This window comes from Trichechus manatus, unplaced genomic scaffold, assembly GCF_000243295.1.
Source record: "Trichechus manatus latirostris isolate Lorelei unplaced genomic scaffold, TriManLat1.0 scaffold00008, whole genome shotgun sequence".
Taxonomy (NCBI): Eukaryota; Metazoa; Chordata; class Mammalia; order Sirenia; family Trichechidae; genus Trichechus; species Trichechus manatus.
The window spans coordinates 29,163,342-29,178,998 of NW_004443944.1; the positions used below are offsets into that span (position 1 = coordinate 29,163,342).

Here is a 15,657-nt window from a genome sequence, read left to right on the forward strand (position 1 = left end):
AAACATAAAAGAATTGAATAGTAATGGCCCATATGGTACTTGTCTCCCCCCTTCCACCCCTGTATCCATAACACCTGACAGGGCTAAGCATTCAATATCTTCAAAAATTCTTGTTGAGTAAGTGACCAGTGTAAAGTGGAGTGAGGATGTCTTGCTATGGAGTTACAGAATTTTGCACTGGAAGTAAATTTAGAGATTATTTAATCCAGTGCTTCTCAAATTGGTGTACTATGGAATACTGCTTCTTGTGATGTTAACAGCATGCTACAAAAAGTGTTTGGGGCTCAAACAAATTTGGTAAATCTCATATTAAATAAAATGTATCAAGAGTCTTTACTGGACTTCTTGGAGCCTTTACTATGTTAACATACATTAGGAATCCCACAAAGTCAATTTACTACGTAGTGTTTCTCAGACTCATTTGTTCCATGAATTAAGAAGCTCCTGCTAATAACTCCAGTAATTAGTGTTTCCTGGATCATTCTTGGGGAAACAGTGATTTAGTTTGGTCCCTTCATTATAAAGCTGGGGAGAGAGAGGCCCTCTAGATCGTTTGTCCAGGTGTGGGTGGTAGGGGAACTAGTGTCTCAAGAAAGAAAGACTTCAGGATTCTGGAGCAATCTCCATTGATCAAACAACTCTGACTTGTGTTATCTCAGTCTTTCATCAGGGTACCTGAGTTCTTTCAACCCAGGGAACAAATTCAGACACAAGCATCTCCTTTGCAGATCTTTAAAGGTTTTCTGACCTCTAAGGAGCCTAGGAGGAATTCTGGTGATGCAGTGGTTAAGGGCTCATCTGTTAACTGAAAGGTCAGCAGTTGGAACCCACCAGCCGCTCCACAGGAGAAAGATGTGGTAGTGTGCTTCTTTAAGGATTTACAGCCTTGGAAACACTATGGGGCAGTCCTACTCTGTCCTTTAGTGTCGCTATGAGTTGGAATTGACTTGATGGCAGCGGGTTTGGTTTTTCGGTTTTGAAGGAGCCTAGGAGGTGGACTCAAGTCTAGGCTGGAACTCAAGCACAAAGCCCCAGAGCAGGAGCTAAAGAGAGTCTCAACAAACATAATGGATAGTGAGTTGCAGTGTCAAAGTGACCCCCAATTGAAAAAAGGCAATGTGATAATGAACCACTCACAACTGTACAGTGCTTTCCAATAAACAAAATGCTTTGACAACATTTCATTTGATTCTCTAGTGAGAAAGACAAAGGTGGAGTTATTTTCCCCATTTCATGGAAGAGGAAACTGACTCTCCAGAAGTTAAATGACTTTTTTTTTAATGACAGGAAAGTTAATGGCAGAGTTAGAATGAGAACTTAAATGTTCTGTTTCTCAGGTTAAGGTTTGTCATGGATTGAATTATGTTCCCCCAAAAATGTGTGTATCAATTTGGCTGGGCCATGATTCCCAGTATTGTGTGGTTGTCCTCCATTTTGTGATTGTAATTTTATGTTAAAGAGGATTACAGTGGGATTGCAACACCCTTACTAAGGTCACATCCCTGATCCACTATAAAGGGAGTTTCCCTGGGGTGTGGCCTGTACCACCTTTTATCTTACAAGAGATAAAAAGAAAGGGAAGCAGCAGAGAGTGGGGGACTTCATACCACCAAGAAAGCAGTGCCGGGAGCAGAGCGCATGCTCTGGACCTGAGGTTCTGCACTGAGATGCTCCCAGACCAAAGGAAGACTGATGCATCACAAGGACACTCCTCCAGAGCTGACAGACAGAGAAAGCCTTCCCCCGGAGCCGGCGCCCTGAATTAGGACTTACAGCCTCCTGGACTATGAGAGAATAAACTTCCCTTTGTTAAAGCCATCCACTTGTGGTATTTCTGTAATAGCAGCACTAGATGACTAAGACAGGGGTCTTCTCAATATATTACACAAACTGGGCAAATTTTGACTGAGTACCAACTTAACTGTTCCATGAAGTATCCAAACTGGTTCCTATTGGAAATGTTAAACAATAGATGTAGTCCCAGAGTGCTCATGGGTGGTGGCAGAAGTAACTCCCCAATTACTGGCATTTAAAAGTCCTATTTGGGTTCAGTACAGTAATAGCTCCTAGAGAGCTATGTAGCTAAGGAATCTTAGAAAGTTCCTACTGGAGAGGTAGTAGATAAGCATGGACTAGGATAATCAGGGAAAGCTAGGATTTGATCTGTCTAGAGAAGGTACAACCAAGGGCTTAGGAGTCAGACAAACTTGGGCTTGAATCCTGGCTCTATCACTTACTCATTCTATGATCTTACTCACTACATACTCCTGTGCTTCATTTCTTCATCTGTAAAATGGAGCTAAGAATACCTATTTTGCAAGGCTGTTGGGAAGCTAAGGTAAAGAATTAGAGGGGTAGTATAGTGCTGTCGTTAAGAGTGTAAGCTCTTGGGTTTGAAACTCATCCCTGCTTCTTGCTATCTCTAGGACATCGGATAAGTCACTTATTTTCTCAGAATTTCAGTTTTCACATATGTAAAATGTGGAAAATAAATAGTGCTTTGTTGGTTGTGAGCATCAAATCAGATAATCTTTGTTAAGAACTTAGCATAGTGTCTGGCACATAGCTCAATAAAAGGTAATGATGATGATGGTGATAGTGGTGGTGGTGAGAAACTGAAAACCCATTTTCCTCCCAAAGCAAGAATGAGAAACAGAGTTACTCAATCCTCTTCTCTTCCATTTACCCTCTCCACTCCTTTTCCTCCAACCACAAACCAAGAACACTAGACAGACGTCAGGACACTTGGCTCTGAATGTCAGCCCTGTCACGTACTAGCTACATGACTTTGGGGAAGTCACTTAACTTTCTTGAGATGTTTTTCCTCATCTGAGACATTAAATTAATGATATTTTGCTTACTCTACTTGGTTACTGTAAATGTGAGTTAATAGATTTTAAAGTATTTTGTGAACCATGAAGCACTATAGAAACATGAAGGGTGTCTGGTTTTATCTGTCACATACTATAAGACTGATATTTTTACCAGTAAAAAGCAACTTTATCTCCAAGTTTTTTCTCGTGGACATTTCGGTCCAGTACGTTGTAGCAAATGTTGGTAGTTGCTCCTTTCATCCACTCAATGAAGATTTTCCCTTTAGTCACATCAAAGTTGTACTGAAGGAATGGACCAGGGCATGGAGTCTTCCAGTAAAATTCCTTGGCAATGCCTCCCCAAAACTCTGCAACAGAAAGGGAAGCCCAGACATCACTAAGCGTCTCAGGAATAATTATCCTCAGATGGCTGTCTAGTCTATGAACAGAACCAAGTACACAAATTCTCTGCCTTGTACTCTAGGACACACCACCGAGGTCCCTCTACCTGTCTAATCTTTTCACCCACCATTCAGCTAACCCATCTTTTATTCTCATGAGCTGAATCTTGGCTGAAATTTCTTACTTCTCTCTGCAAAACTGCCACTCCATCTATGATGGATTGAATTGTGCTCCCAAAAATATGTGTTGCAAATTCTAACCTCTATGCCTGTGGTTATAATCCCATTGGGGAATGGGTTGTCTTTGTTATGTTAATGAGATGGGATTAGTGTGGGAAGTGTCTTAAATCAATCTCTTCTGAGATATAAAAGACATTAAACAAGCAAGCAAGAGAAGCAAAGACAGGGGAAGAGAGATGCCATGCCGCATGAAGATCACCCAGGAGCAGAAGTTCAAAGAGACAAGGACATTCCTCCAGAGCCAACAGAGAGAGAGAGCCTTCACCTAGAGCTGGCACCTTGAATTTGGACTTTAGCCTCCTAAACTGTGAAAAACTAAATTTCTGTTTGTTCAAGCCACACACTTATGGTATTTCTCTTACAGCAGCACTAGGATAACTAAGACACCATCTTTTCACCATCTATTAAAACCCTAGACACCTAGTGCCTAGCACAATGCCTAGTACATACAATAAAATCTGTGAAAGCCAAAACCTGTGTAAGGCAGAAACCTGTCAGAAATGGAAAACTCAAATATTTTCCACAAATAGAGAATGATAGAAAAGTGGTAAGACTGCACCCCATCAAAGGCCGAAAACTTGTGAGACCTGGAAAAACAAGGCAGTTTCGTCAAGTTCCAGCTCTCAGAGGTTTCACTGTAGTAGGCAATCAGTTATTAACTAGTGAAAAGAATAAATCCTTTACCCACAGAGCCTTTCATGACCATCTCTTCTCTTAAATTGTTCATTCATTTTCAAAAATTATTTATTGAACATCTCCTTCTTCTCCTCCTCCTACTACTTGTTCAAGTGTTACTTGCTATTTGCCAGATGTTGCGTTAAACACTTCACATATATTGTCTCATTTAGCCCTCACCACAACCTTATGAAGTAGGCATTATTTTCATCCTTATTGTATTGATTTGGAAAAAAAGGCTCAGAGAGGTTAAATAACTTGTCCAAGTTTCCAGTTACGAAGTCAAGATTTGAACTTCCCTGAGGAAGAGACGTTTTTGGTAAAATCTGAAAGATGAGTAGGAGTTTTTCTCTACTCCTCATCAGAAAAGAGAGTCCTATGGGTTGCAAGGGAATCGAGGGTATATGTTAAGAAGAACTCCTCTGAAGATGAAGCACTCAGAATAAAGGAAAGAATGGCAGGGATTCAAGCATAAACTGGACAGATTATGCAGTCCTTCTGGGCATGATAAGGAATTTGGTATTTATCCTAAGAGCAATGAGAAGCCATTGAATGATTTTAAGGAAGAAAATGACATGATCAGACTTATATTGTCAAAAGATCTGCCTGGCTACTCAGGAGAAAATGTACTCAGTGGATAAAACAAACAACTGCAGAGAATTTAGGATATTCTCAATACTGGATCAGGAGCTAGAGGGGTGAGAGACACTTAGAACCTTAACAATGGAAGGACTCTTAGAGATTATCACCCCTCATTTTATAGATAAGAAACCAAATTCCTAGGGGCAAGTGACCTGTTCAAGGTCACATAGCCTCCTAAACTGTAAGAAAACATATTTCTGTCTTTTAAAGCCATCCACTTACAGTATTTCTGTTACAGCAGCACTAGATAACTAAGACACCATCTTTTGATCATCATTCAAGCCCTAGACACCTAGTGCCTAGCACAATGCCTAGCATATTCAGTAAAACCTGCAAAAACCGGAACTTGTGTGAGAAAGAAAACTTACACAGTAATTTAGAGTTTATACAATCTAGTTGGAGAGATAAGATTAACACATGAAATATTTTTAATGTATCAGACAGAATATAATTGAAAGTTAAATCACATAGTATACAACCTTGCAATGAATTAAACAAATCCAAATTAAATCAACCCCAAGGTGCCATTATAAATCTGTAAAACTAGTACAGATAAGAAAATAAACCTAACGCCTGAGTGGCCCTGGGGAAACAGATATTCTTATACAATAATGTCATTGTAAGAAATCGGTACAATCCTACTTGATAGCAGGGCAATGCCTGACAAGAGCTATAAAACTTTTTATACCCTTGTATCTGCTAGCTCAATTTTGGGGAATACACTCCAAGAAAACAATCCCAAACAAAAAAGTGGTTAGTATAGAGATGTTTATAGCAGTACTATTTATAATAGTGAAACTCAAAGCAACCCAAAACCCAACAATAAAAAAAAAACTGATGAAAACTAGTAATACAAAACTACATAGCCATTAAAGAGAAAGCAAATGGGAACTGGCTTTAGTGAATGCCATTCATGTATCAGAGACTGAGATAATACTCATTTAATCTTTATGACATTATGGCTGGATGAAGTATATATTAATTATCCTAATTTTATAGATGAGAAAACTGAAGCTCAGGAAGCATATAAAACTTTCTTAAGGACCACATAGCTAGTAACCAGAATATAAAGTCAGATCTGACTCTAAAGTTCATGCTGTTATGACTACATTGAATACATGTGTATACTCAAAATATTTTTAAATGGTAATAGTAGGTATATGCTATGTAAAACTATTTATGAACCACATTTATGTCCATCAACAAAGAATGAGGAAAATTGAGTTTTGTGTTCACTTAGATTATTTTTGTGTGTGTGAAGGCATGGAAATCTAGAAGGTTTGTTGGCACAGATTCTAAATTCTAAAGAAATTCAGAAGAGGAGAGAAAGCATGGACTGGGATGATCAAGGAACGCTCTGTGGAAATAGTGAGATTTGTCTAGGTAGAGGAGCAGCCAGAATGCTCCTTAGAAGCGAGGATGGCAAGACTTCGTCTCACGTACTTTGGACACGTTATCAGGAGGGACCAGTCCCTGGAGAAGGACATTATGCTTGGTAGAGGGTCAGCAAAAGAGAGGAAGACCCTCAACGAGATGGCCTGACAGAGTGGCTGCAACAATGGGCTCAGATACAGCAACGACTGTGAGGATGGTGCAGGACCAGGCAGTGTTTCGTTCTGTTGTACATGGGTTTGCTATGAGTTGGAATCGACTCGATGGCATCTAACAATAACAACAAACAACGGAGGAGTAGGAGGGAATAGGCAAAGGCAAGGAGGTGGGAAAGGGACTTTTGTATATCCAGTATATCAGTGAGAGTAACCTGCCTAGAATGAGGAGTGTGGTAGGGAGTACTGGGAGATAAGAACGGTGAGGTAGGGTAGCGCTGATTATGCAGAGGCCTTAAAAAAAAAAAGGCAGGATTTTAAACTGTTGGCAATAGCGAACTATTTTGAAGTGATTTATGAAAGCAGTGTTTCCAGAGTATCAGTCTAACAGGGTTTTAAAACCAAAAGCAAATCTGTTGCCATTCTGTCAATTCCGACTCATAGTGACCCTATAAGTCAGGGTAAAACTGGCCCCTAGGGTTTCCAAGGAGTGGTTGGTAGATTCAAACTGCCGACTTTTTGGTTAGCAGCCATAGCTCTCCATAGCTCTTAACCACTGCACCACCAGGGCTCCCTAATGGTGCTTAGATAAATCTAAATTTATCTAGATTTATTTAATAGATTGAAGGTGAGTGAGACCAGGGAAGAGAAATCAAATTAGGAGGCTGCTTCCTTGATTTAAAAAGGTCTGTGGGAGTGGAAGAAAAGGTAAATCGCAGGGGCTTTTTGAAGGAGTGTTTTAAGTAGACCAGGGAAGAGGAATAGTCTAGGCATTAGGAATACATGTTCTGGAGTCAAGACTGTGTTGGTTCAAATCCTAGCTCCACCACTAACTAGTTTTGTGACCTCGTAAAATTTATTTAACCTTGCTAAGCTTCAGTTTCCTTTTCTGTAAATTGGGGATGATAACAGACCCTATATCAAATCATACAGGATTTGTGCTTAGTAAGCAATCTTACAAAAAGTTAACGAAAGTGAGTCCTTTTTCCACCAAGTGTTTGCTTTTACACTCCAAAGGTCTATTTCTTTGTTCTTTTGAGTGCAGAATAACTTTTCATTCAGTGCTGCATCAAAGTCTATCTTTTTTAAGTCATTTAAAGCAACAGCCTCGAATCCTATTTTAAGTTAAAAGTCAATTGCATGTGGTGCTACCAACTGGAATAAATTGACTGAGGTGACAATGTGATGAACAGATTCTTTTCACACCAGGCTACATTCCAAGTAAGATTTTATTTTACTGGGATCCACAATCGATGCCCACAGAAGCAGCAGTCAAGAAATCAAACAACATATTGTATTCGGCAAACCTGATGCAAAAGACCTCTTTAAAGTGTTAAAAAGCAAAGATGTCACCTTGAGGACTAACGTGCGCCTGACTCAAGCCATGATATTTTTAATAGCCTCATATTCATGCGAAAGCTGGACAATGAATAAGGAAGACCAAAGAAGAATTGATGCCTTTGAATTATGGTGTTGGAAAATACTGACTATACCATGGACTACCAGAAGAACAAACAAATCTGTCTTGGAAGAGGTACAACCAGAATGCTGCTTAGAAGTGAGGATGGTGAGACTTCGTCTCACTTACTTGTGAGCTGGACATGTTATCAGGAGAGACCAGCCCTTGGAGAAGAACGTCATACTTGGTAAAGCAGAGGGTCAGCAAAAGAAGAGGAAGACCCTCGACAAGATGGATTGACACAGTGGCTGCAACAATGAGCTCAAACATAGCAACAATTGTGAGGACCACTCATGACCCGGCAGGGTTTAGTTCTATTGTACATAGGGTCACTAGGAGTTGGAACCAACTTGATGGCACCTAACAACAAATTCCCATATGCAGACTCAGTGACAATTAAATAAAAATTTACTGCTCTGAAAAAAAAAATAAGTAAGCAATCTGTAAATAACAGATCTTATTACAGGAGAGGATGATGACACAGATTTACAATTTGGGAGAGTGCCATTGACAGGAATTAGAAAATCAAGGACAGAGCAGGTTTGGGAGGAAAAGGTGGTAAAGCCCAGTTATAGTCATGTTGAATATGACATAACTTCAAAGTATGTGAACAGAAACAGTCTACAGGTCTATGAAATTTAGGATCAGAGTATAAGCAAGATTCCAGGTACAGGACTAGAACAGGGAATTATTATTGTGGCAGCAATAGCTCATGCCTGGAGAACAGGTGAACTCATGATGGGAGAAAATATAGAGAGGGAAAAGTAGTGAGTGAAAAGAGGCCTGAGGACTCAAACTTGGACACTGCCTACAGCAGTCAACCACAATAGTCCATAACTGCTACATCCATGTTATTCTTACTATCAAACTAACCATCATTTATTGAATGCTGCCTGTGCACAGGCACTTTATAATGCGCACATATTACCCATTTTAGTTCTCATACAAACCTATGAGCAGGTATTACTATTCCTATCTTATAGATGAAGAAAAGGAATCGGTCAGGTTTTTAAATCCGCTTAAGGTCCCTGGGTGGCGCAAATAGTTTGCACTTGTCTGCACAGAACCCCCACTTCCTCAGGGAAACCCACCTCTCAGGAATCCCCCAACTCACCAGGGAACTCCCTAACTCCCAGGGAAGCCTCATCTCCTCGTAGAACCCACTTCTCACAGACCTCTCAATTCCCCAAAGAACTCACAGAGAACCCCCATTTCCTCACGGAACCCCATCTCCTCACAGAACCCCATTTCCTCATGGAACCCCCATTTCCCACGGAACGTCCCCAATTTCTCAGTCCCCAGGGAATCTTCCCCTCATCGACTTCCCCCAGGCCCTCCCGGGCCCAGCCTCACCCCGAGGCTCTTCCACAGAGCGCCGGTGCAGCTCGCGGTAGCGCTGCAGCGAGGAAACGTGCGCGGATCGGCTGACTTCGGGCGGCGGAGCCCAACTCCGTGCCTGGCTCCCGGCTCCAGCCTCCTCCCGGCCCTCGCTCCCGTTGCCGCTTCGGCCCCGCTCCTCAGGAAGCCCCATCGCGTCCAGTTCAGAGCTCGGTGGCAGCCTTTGCGGTCGCCGCCAGAGCGGAGGAGAGGAAAATAGGCCGGCCTAGAGGCGGGGCTTTAAGGGAGGGGCGGGGCTTAGGCAGACAGGGTAGGTGGGCGGGAGTATGAGGGGCGGAGCCTGCGTAGTCGGAGCGGGAGCAGGCTTAGCAAGGACAGGGATAGGGAAAAGCTAAGAACTACTTGGGGATAAGAGCGGAGTTGAATAGCCGGAAGAGGTGGGGCCGTAGAGTGAAAGCAGAAGGGGCGGGGCTGGACGTGACAGGAGAAATTGTAGAATCTTGGAGTGACAGAGGAGGGGCGGAGCTAGGCGTGACAGGAGAGGAGGTGGGCCCATGGAGTGACAGGGAGTGGCGGGACAGACTATAACAGGAGAGGAGGCTGGGCCATGGAGTGACCAGGGTGAGGTGGGGTCTTGGAGTGACAGATGAGATGTTGAGCTAAGGTTGGGCGGTGCTCCAGCAGGAAATGGCAAGGCTAACGGGAGAAGTTCGGTAAGGCCTATGCTCTGATTACACAAATCAGTCACCCCACCGAGTTGGAAAGCCAGGTGGAGGAAGGTCCCTTCCCGGGGACACTCTTCCTCCTGTAAATTATTCCCCTTCTGTGAGTACAACCTTCTCTCTCCCACTCTCCTCTGGAAAAATTCCTCCTACTACCTTAAGGGCAAGGTCCTCCACTAAGGGGCGGGAGGGGGGGGAGGAGAACCCGTTTCTGCTCAGCAGAGGCATATCTAAGGCATGGCAGGTATGGCAATGCGCTGGGCGCCACTTGAAGAGGGGAGGGGGCGTCACTGAGCAGTTTCTATTAACCCGGTATGGACCAATGTCCTTCCTTAAGCACGGTAGACTCGGGCTGGGAGGTGGCAGAAGGGGTACTTGCACCCCTCCCCCGTGCAAGTTCAAGGGGGCGCCAGATAAGGCCTGGAATGACATTCTGAGTAGCCACAAATATGAAAGGTGCCCGACTGAGGCAGCCGGGGATGAAAAAAGAGGGGAAGGTGTTTCTGCTGACACGTTGCTGCAATCAACGTCTACTCTTCTTGAAACCGGGGGGGGCGCAATTGTGAGGTTGCTCCTGGGGCTCCTTACCCTTGCTACAGGCCTGCAGGGACACAATTTCAGTGCTTGCCATAGGCGCTATTTTCCTTAGATAGCCTCTGCCAGGGGCCAGCTCAGATTTTCTCCTACCCCTGAGGATATGTTTTCACTATCCTTGCCTCCACAAATCTCCTTCCAGGTCTAAAGTACAGGCTTATTAAGTGAAGACTAGGAGGAGGCCCTGGTAGCATAGTGGTCAAGTGCTACAGCTGCTAACCAAATGGTCAGCAGTTCAAATCCACCAGGTGTTCCTTGGAAACTCTATGGGGTAGTTCTACCCTGTCCTATAGGGTCACTATGGGTCAGAATCGACTCCACAGCAACCAGTTTGGTTTTTTTTGGTTTAGGAGGCCCCTTTAAGTCTTTGCCAATAAACCCACAAATGGTAAACCCAGAGAAGGGAAGGAAACTGCACAAGATCATACAGCAAATAACTGACCCAGTTAGGGCCAGGCTTAGGTCCTCTGACTCCAGTTCTGTTTCTGCTGCTTTATCAGGCTGAAGCTAAAGCTTATAAAATACCAAAATCTATGCAAATAAGAGGGATTTTTCACATTCCCTTGTTCCCAATCACTTTACTTCACCAATTCCCCCCACCACCACCTGCCACAACCTGGGTTCTGGCTTCCCTCGATCCCCTCCACCCCAGAAAGGTGACAGCGGGCAGGACCCTCCATCTCCCACCTGCACTCACTATCAAGAATGCCACACCCTGAATGTAAAATGGTACAACCACTTCGGAAATCAATTTGGCACTTCCTTAAAAAGCTAGAAATAGATCCAGCAATCCTGCTCATGATAGCAAAAAGATGGAAACAACCTAGGTGCCCATCAACGGACGAATGGATAAACAAATTATGGTATATTCACACAATGGAATACTACACAATGATAAAGAACAACGATGAAGCCGTGAAACATAACATAGAGGAATCTGGAAAGCATTATGCTGAGTGAATTTAGTCAGTCACGGAAGGACAAATGTTGTATACGACCACTATTGTAAGAACTCAAGAAAAGGTTTAAATACAGAGGAAAACATTCTTTGATGGTTATGAGGGTGGGGAGGGAGGGTGAGGGTTATCCACTAACTAGATAGTAGACAAGAATTATCTTAAGTGAAGGGAAGGACAACATATACTACAAGGGAAGTCGGCACAACAGGACTAAGCCAAAGCTAAGAAGTTTCCTGAATACAATCAAACACTTTGAGGGACAGAGTAGCAGTGGTAGGGGTCTGCGGACCATGCTTTCATGGGACATCTAGATCAATTGACATAACAAAGTTTATTAAGAAAATGTTCTGTATCCTACTTTGGTGAGTGGCATCTGGGGTCTTAAAAGCTAGCAAGTGGCCATCTAAGATGCATCAATTGGTCCCAACCACCTGGAGTAAAGGAGAATGAAGGACACCAAAGACACAAGGAAAGTATTAGCCCAAGAGACAGAAAGGGCCACATAAACCAGAGACTTCATCAGCCTGAGACCAGAAGAACTAGATGGTGCCTGGCTACCACCAATGACTGCCTTGACAGGGAACGCAACAGAGAGTCTCGGATGGAGCAGGAGAAAGGTGGGGTGCAGAACTCAAATTCTAGTAAGAAGACCAGACTTAATGGTCTGACTGAGACAGGAGGAACCTCAGAAAGCATGGCGCCTGGACTCTCTGTTAACCCATATCTAAAACAATTCCCAAGGTCAACTCTTCAGAGAAAGACTGGACTGGACTGTGGGACATAAAATGATACTCTTGCAGAGTGTGCTTCTTAGCTCAAGTAAATACAAGAGACTAAACCGGCAGCTTCTGTCCGGAGGTGAGATGAGAAGGCGAACAGGGTTAGGAGCTGGTTGAATGGATACGGGAAATCAGGGGTGGAAAGGAGGAGTGTGCTGTCACAGTATAGGGAGAGCAGCTAGTGTCACACAACAGTGCATGTATAAATTTTTGTATGAGAGACTGACTTGAACTGTAAACTTTCACTTTAACTACAACAATTAAAAAAAAAAAAAAGAATGCCCCACCCCATCCACAGACTGCCTGTCAAGGCAGGAGGGATCCTTGAGTACCTAACTCTAAGAGTGATTCTGAGGCCAGGAAGGCAGCTTCTACTTCCTGAAGTCTGCAAAGGGCTTGTGACCCCATCTAGCCCAGCCTCCTTTCCCACTTGTGCCATGTCTTTCACTCAGCTGACTATAAGCCCAGTACACTGTAAGCCGTGAAACAAAAAAACTTCCCATGGTCAAAGCCTACTCAATCCTGAGGGGGTTTTCAGGGCCCGCTGAAGGGGTACAGAGCTCACAGAGTAGGCATGGACCCCACTGTGGGGACAGATACATAATCAAGGAAACATCTATCTCACTGAAGGAGCACAAACTTCACTGACAGTATGTGAACCCGACTAAGGGAGTACAAATCTTGCCGAGGGGGGTCTCAGATCCCACTGAAGGGTCGTGTGCCCTGATAATAGGGCATGAATGGCATTACAATACACTGACCCCACTGAAGGAACATGAACTTTCCCTAGAAGATACAGAGGATGCATACATACTTTACTAAGGAGACATGGGTCCCATTGAGAAGACCCAAACCCCACTGGGAGACCTCTGGCTACACTGATAAAATGGACTCCACAGAGGGGCACAGACTTCATTTAGGGGGACAGGTCCCACTGGGAGAATCAGATCTCATTGAAGAGTTAACAGGCCTCATGGGCTTCACTGAGGAGATAAGAACCTCACTGTAGGGAGGAAGGCACATGCAATAGCACATATTCCTACCTACAGATGGTCATCACCCCCACCACACACACACACACAAACCCTACACAGAGCTCTGAGCTGCCCTCTCCCTAGTGCCGCTTCCCGATCTTTCTCCTGACCCTCTGCTACCCCCTCCTGTCTACAGATGGCACTGCAGTGGGTGCATCCATAGATTTTGAAGCAGCTGTCTTCCTGTCAGGAGTCTGGATTGGGAAGGGAGAGAAGGACTTTGCCCAGGGGCTTGATTAGCCTCCTCGCTCTACCTGTGAACTGCTCAGTGAAGTTTGGACCAGTGGCTTCATAAAAGAGGGAACGTTCTTCCCTTGGAGATAGAGAAGTAGTACAAGCTATAGTGTTGGAATTCTTCAGAATGGATGGGATGAGACTTCATGAGATTAAGGTAGGGATAATAATTATACTAATTATTATTATTATTATTGCATTTATCGATTAGGTGCCAAACCCTACACTACACTCTTCCAATGTATTATTTTATTTAATCCTCACAATAACCCTCTGAGATGGATACTATTATTCTCTCCACTTTTACAGATGAGGAAACTGATACTCAGATTTAGCATCTTGTCCAAAATCACACAGTTTTTAAGTGGTAGCACTGGAAATAGAACTCAGATACCTAGGCTACAGAGACCCTCGACTCTACCACCAGGACCACTACTTCTTTAACAAGAACCACATCAAAAACTCTTATAATGATGTTAAAAATTCAGGTTCAGGGACCCCAAATAAGCCTACTGAATCATGATCTCCGGAGTGGAATCTCATGAATCTGCTTTTTCAAGTGATTTTGCAAGCAATCCTAACACACACCCACGTTTGAGAATCACTGTCCTATGCTGACTGTGCAGGGGTTCCTGAAGGTATTGCAGGTGAAGGAGAAGTCTGAGAAGTGTTGGGGGTCTAGGGAGCGTTCTGAGGTCAGAGGAGGGGTCTAGAGGTGAAGAAGTCGCCTATGGATAAAGGAGGGGCTGGAGTCAAAGGAGGGGTCTAGGCAAAGTATTCACAAGAGAGCTACAAGAGATAACAAATGAATTCAGCAAAGTTGCAGGGTACAAGATTAATGCACAAAAATCAGTTGTGTTTCTATACTCCAGCAATAAACAATCTGAAAGGAAATTAAGACAACAATTCGGTTTACAATAACATCTAAAAGAATAAATTAACTAAGAATAAATTTAACCAGGGAAGCGGAAGCTTGTACATGGAAAACTATAAAACACTGCTGAAAGAAATTAAAGAAGACCTAAATAAATGGAAAGACATCCAGTGTAATGGATTAGAAGACTTAATGTTGTTAAGATGTCAATACTACCCAAAGCAATCTACAGATTCAATGCAATCCCTATAAAAATTCCTATCACTTATTTTTCAGAAATGGAAAAGCCAATCCCCAAATCGATATGGAATTGCAAGGGACTCTAATAGGCAAAACAATCTTGGGAAAAAAAAAGAGTATGAGGACTCACATTCCCAATTTCAAAACATACTGTAAAGCTACAGTAATCAAAACAATATGGTACTGGTGTAAGGATAAACATACGGACCAATGGAATAAAACTGAAAGTGCAGAAATAAACCCACACATCTATGGCCAACTGATTTTCGACAAGTGTATCAAGTCCATTCAGTGGAGGAAAGAATAGTCTCTTCAAAAAAGGTGCTGGGACACTGGATCTCCACATGCAAAAGAATACAGTTCAATCCATACCTCACACTATATATGGAAAGTTACTCAAAATGGATCAAGGATCTAACTATAAGAACTAAAACCATAAAACTCTCACAAGAAAACAGAGTTGAAACTTCCAGACCTTGGTTTGTTTTTTTTTAAATTTTTTCCCATACAAAAATTTATACATACATTGTTATGTGACCCTAATTGCTCTTCTCATACTGTGACAGCATTCCTCCTTTCCACCCCTGATTCCTCGTGTCCATTCAACCAGCTCCTCACTGTCTCTGCCTTCTCATCTCACCTCCGGACAGAAGCTGCCCATTTAGTCTCTTGTATCTATGTGAGCTAAGAAGCACACTCCTCGCGAGTATCACCTCATGTCCCACTGTCCAGTCCAATCCCTGTCTGAAGAGTTGGCCTCGGAAATTGTGTTAGTTCTGGGCTGATAGAGAATCCAGGAGCCATGCTTTCTGGGGTTCCTCCAGTCTCAGTCAGACCATTAAGTCTGGTCCTTTTACTAGAATTTGAGTTCCGCACCCCACCTTTCTCCTGATCCATCTGAGACTCTCTGTTGCATTCCCTGTCAGGGCAGTCATTGGTGGTAGCCAGGCACCATCTAGTTCTTCTGGTCTCAGGCTGATGAAGTCTCTGGTTTATGTGGCTCTTTCTGTCTCTTGGGCTAATACTTTCGTTGTGTCTTTGGTATTCTTCATTCTCCTTTACTCCAGGTGGTTGGGACCAATTGATGCATCTTAGATGGCCACTTG

General features: G+C 43.2%; 1 protein-coding gene across 2 annotated transcripts in view; it reads right to left on the reverse strand.

Annotated features, from left to right (window-relative positions):
• Positions 1-9,414, reverse strand: part of ACSS2 (acyl-CoA synthetase short chain family member 2) — a 49,308-nt gene extending 39,894 nt beyond the window's left edge. For both annotated transcript variants that reach the window (XM_004370413.1, XM_004370414.2), the window contains exons 1-2: positions 9,131-9,414; positions 2,986-3,181 (exon numbers count right to left, since the gene is read on the reverse strand). In XM_004370413.1, the coding sequence (XP_004370470.1) occupies positions 2,986-3,181; positions 9,131-9,308 (374 nt within the window). In that variant the 5' untranslated portion in view covers positions 9,309-9,414. The remainder of the gene's footprint in view (positions 1-2,985; positions 3,182-9,130) is intronic.
• Between the last annotated feature and the right edge of the window lie 6,243 nt (positions 9,415-15,657).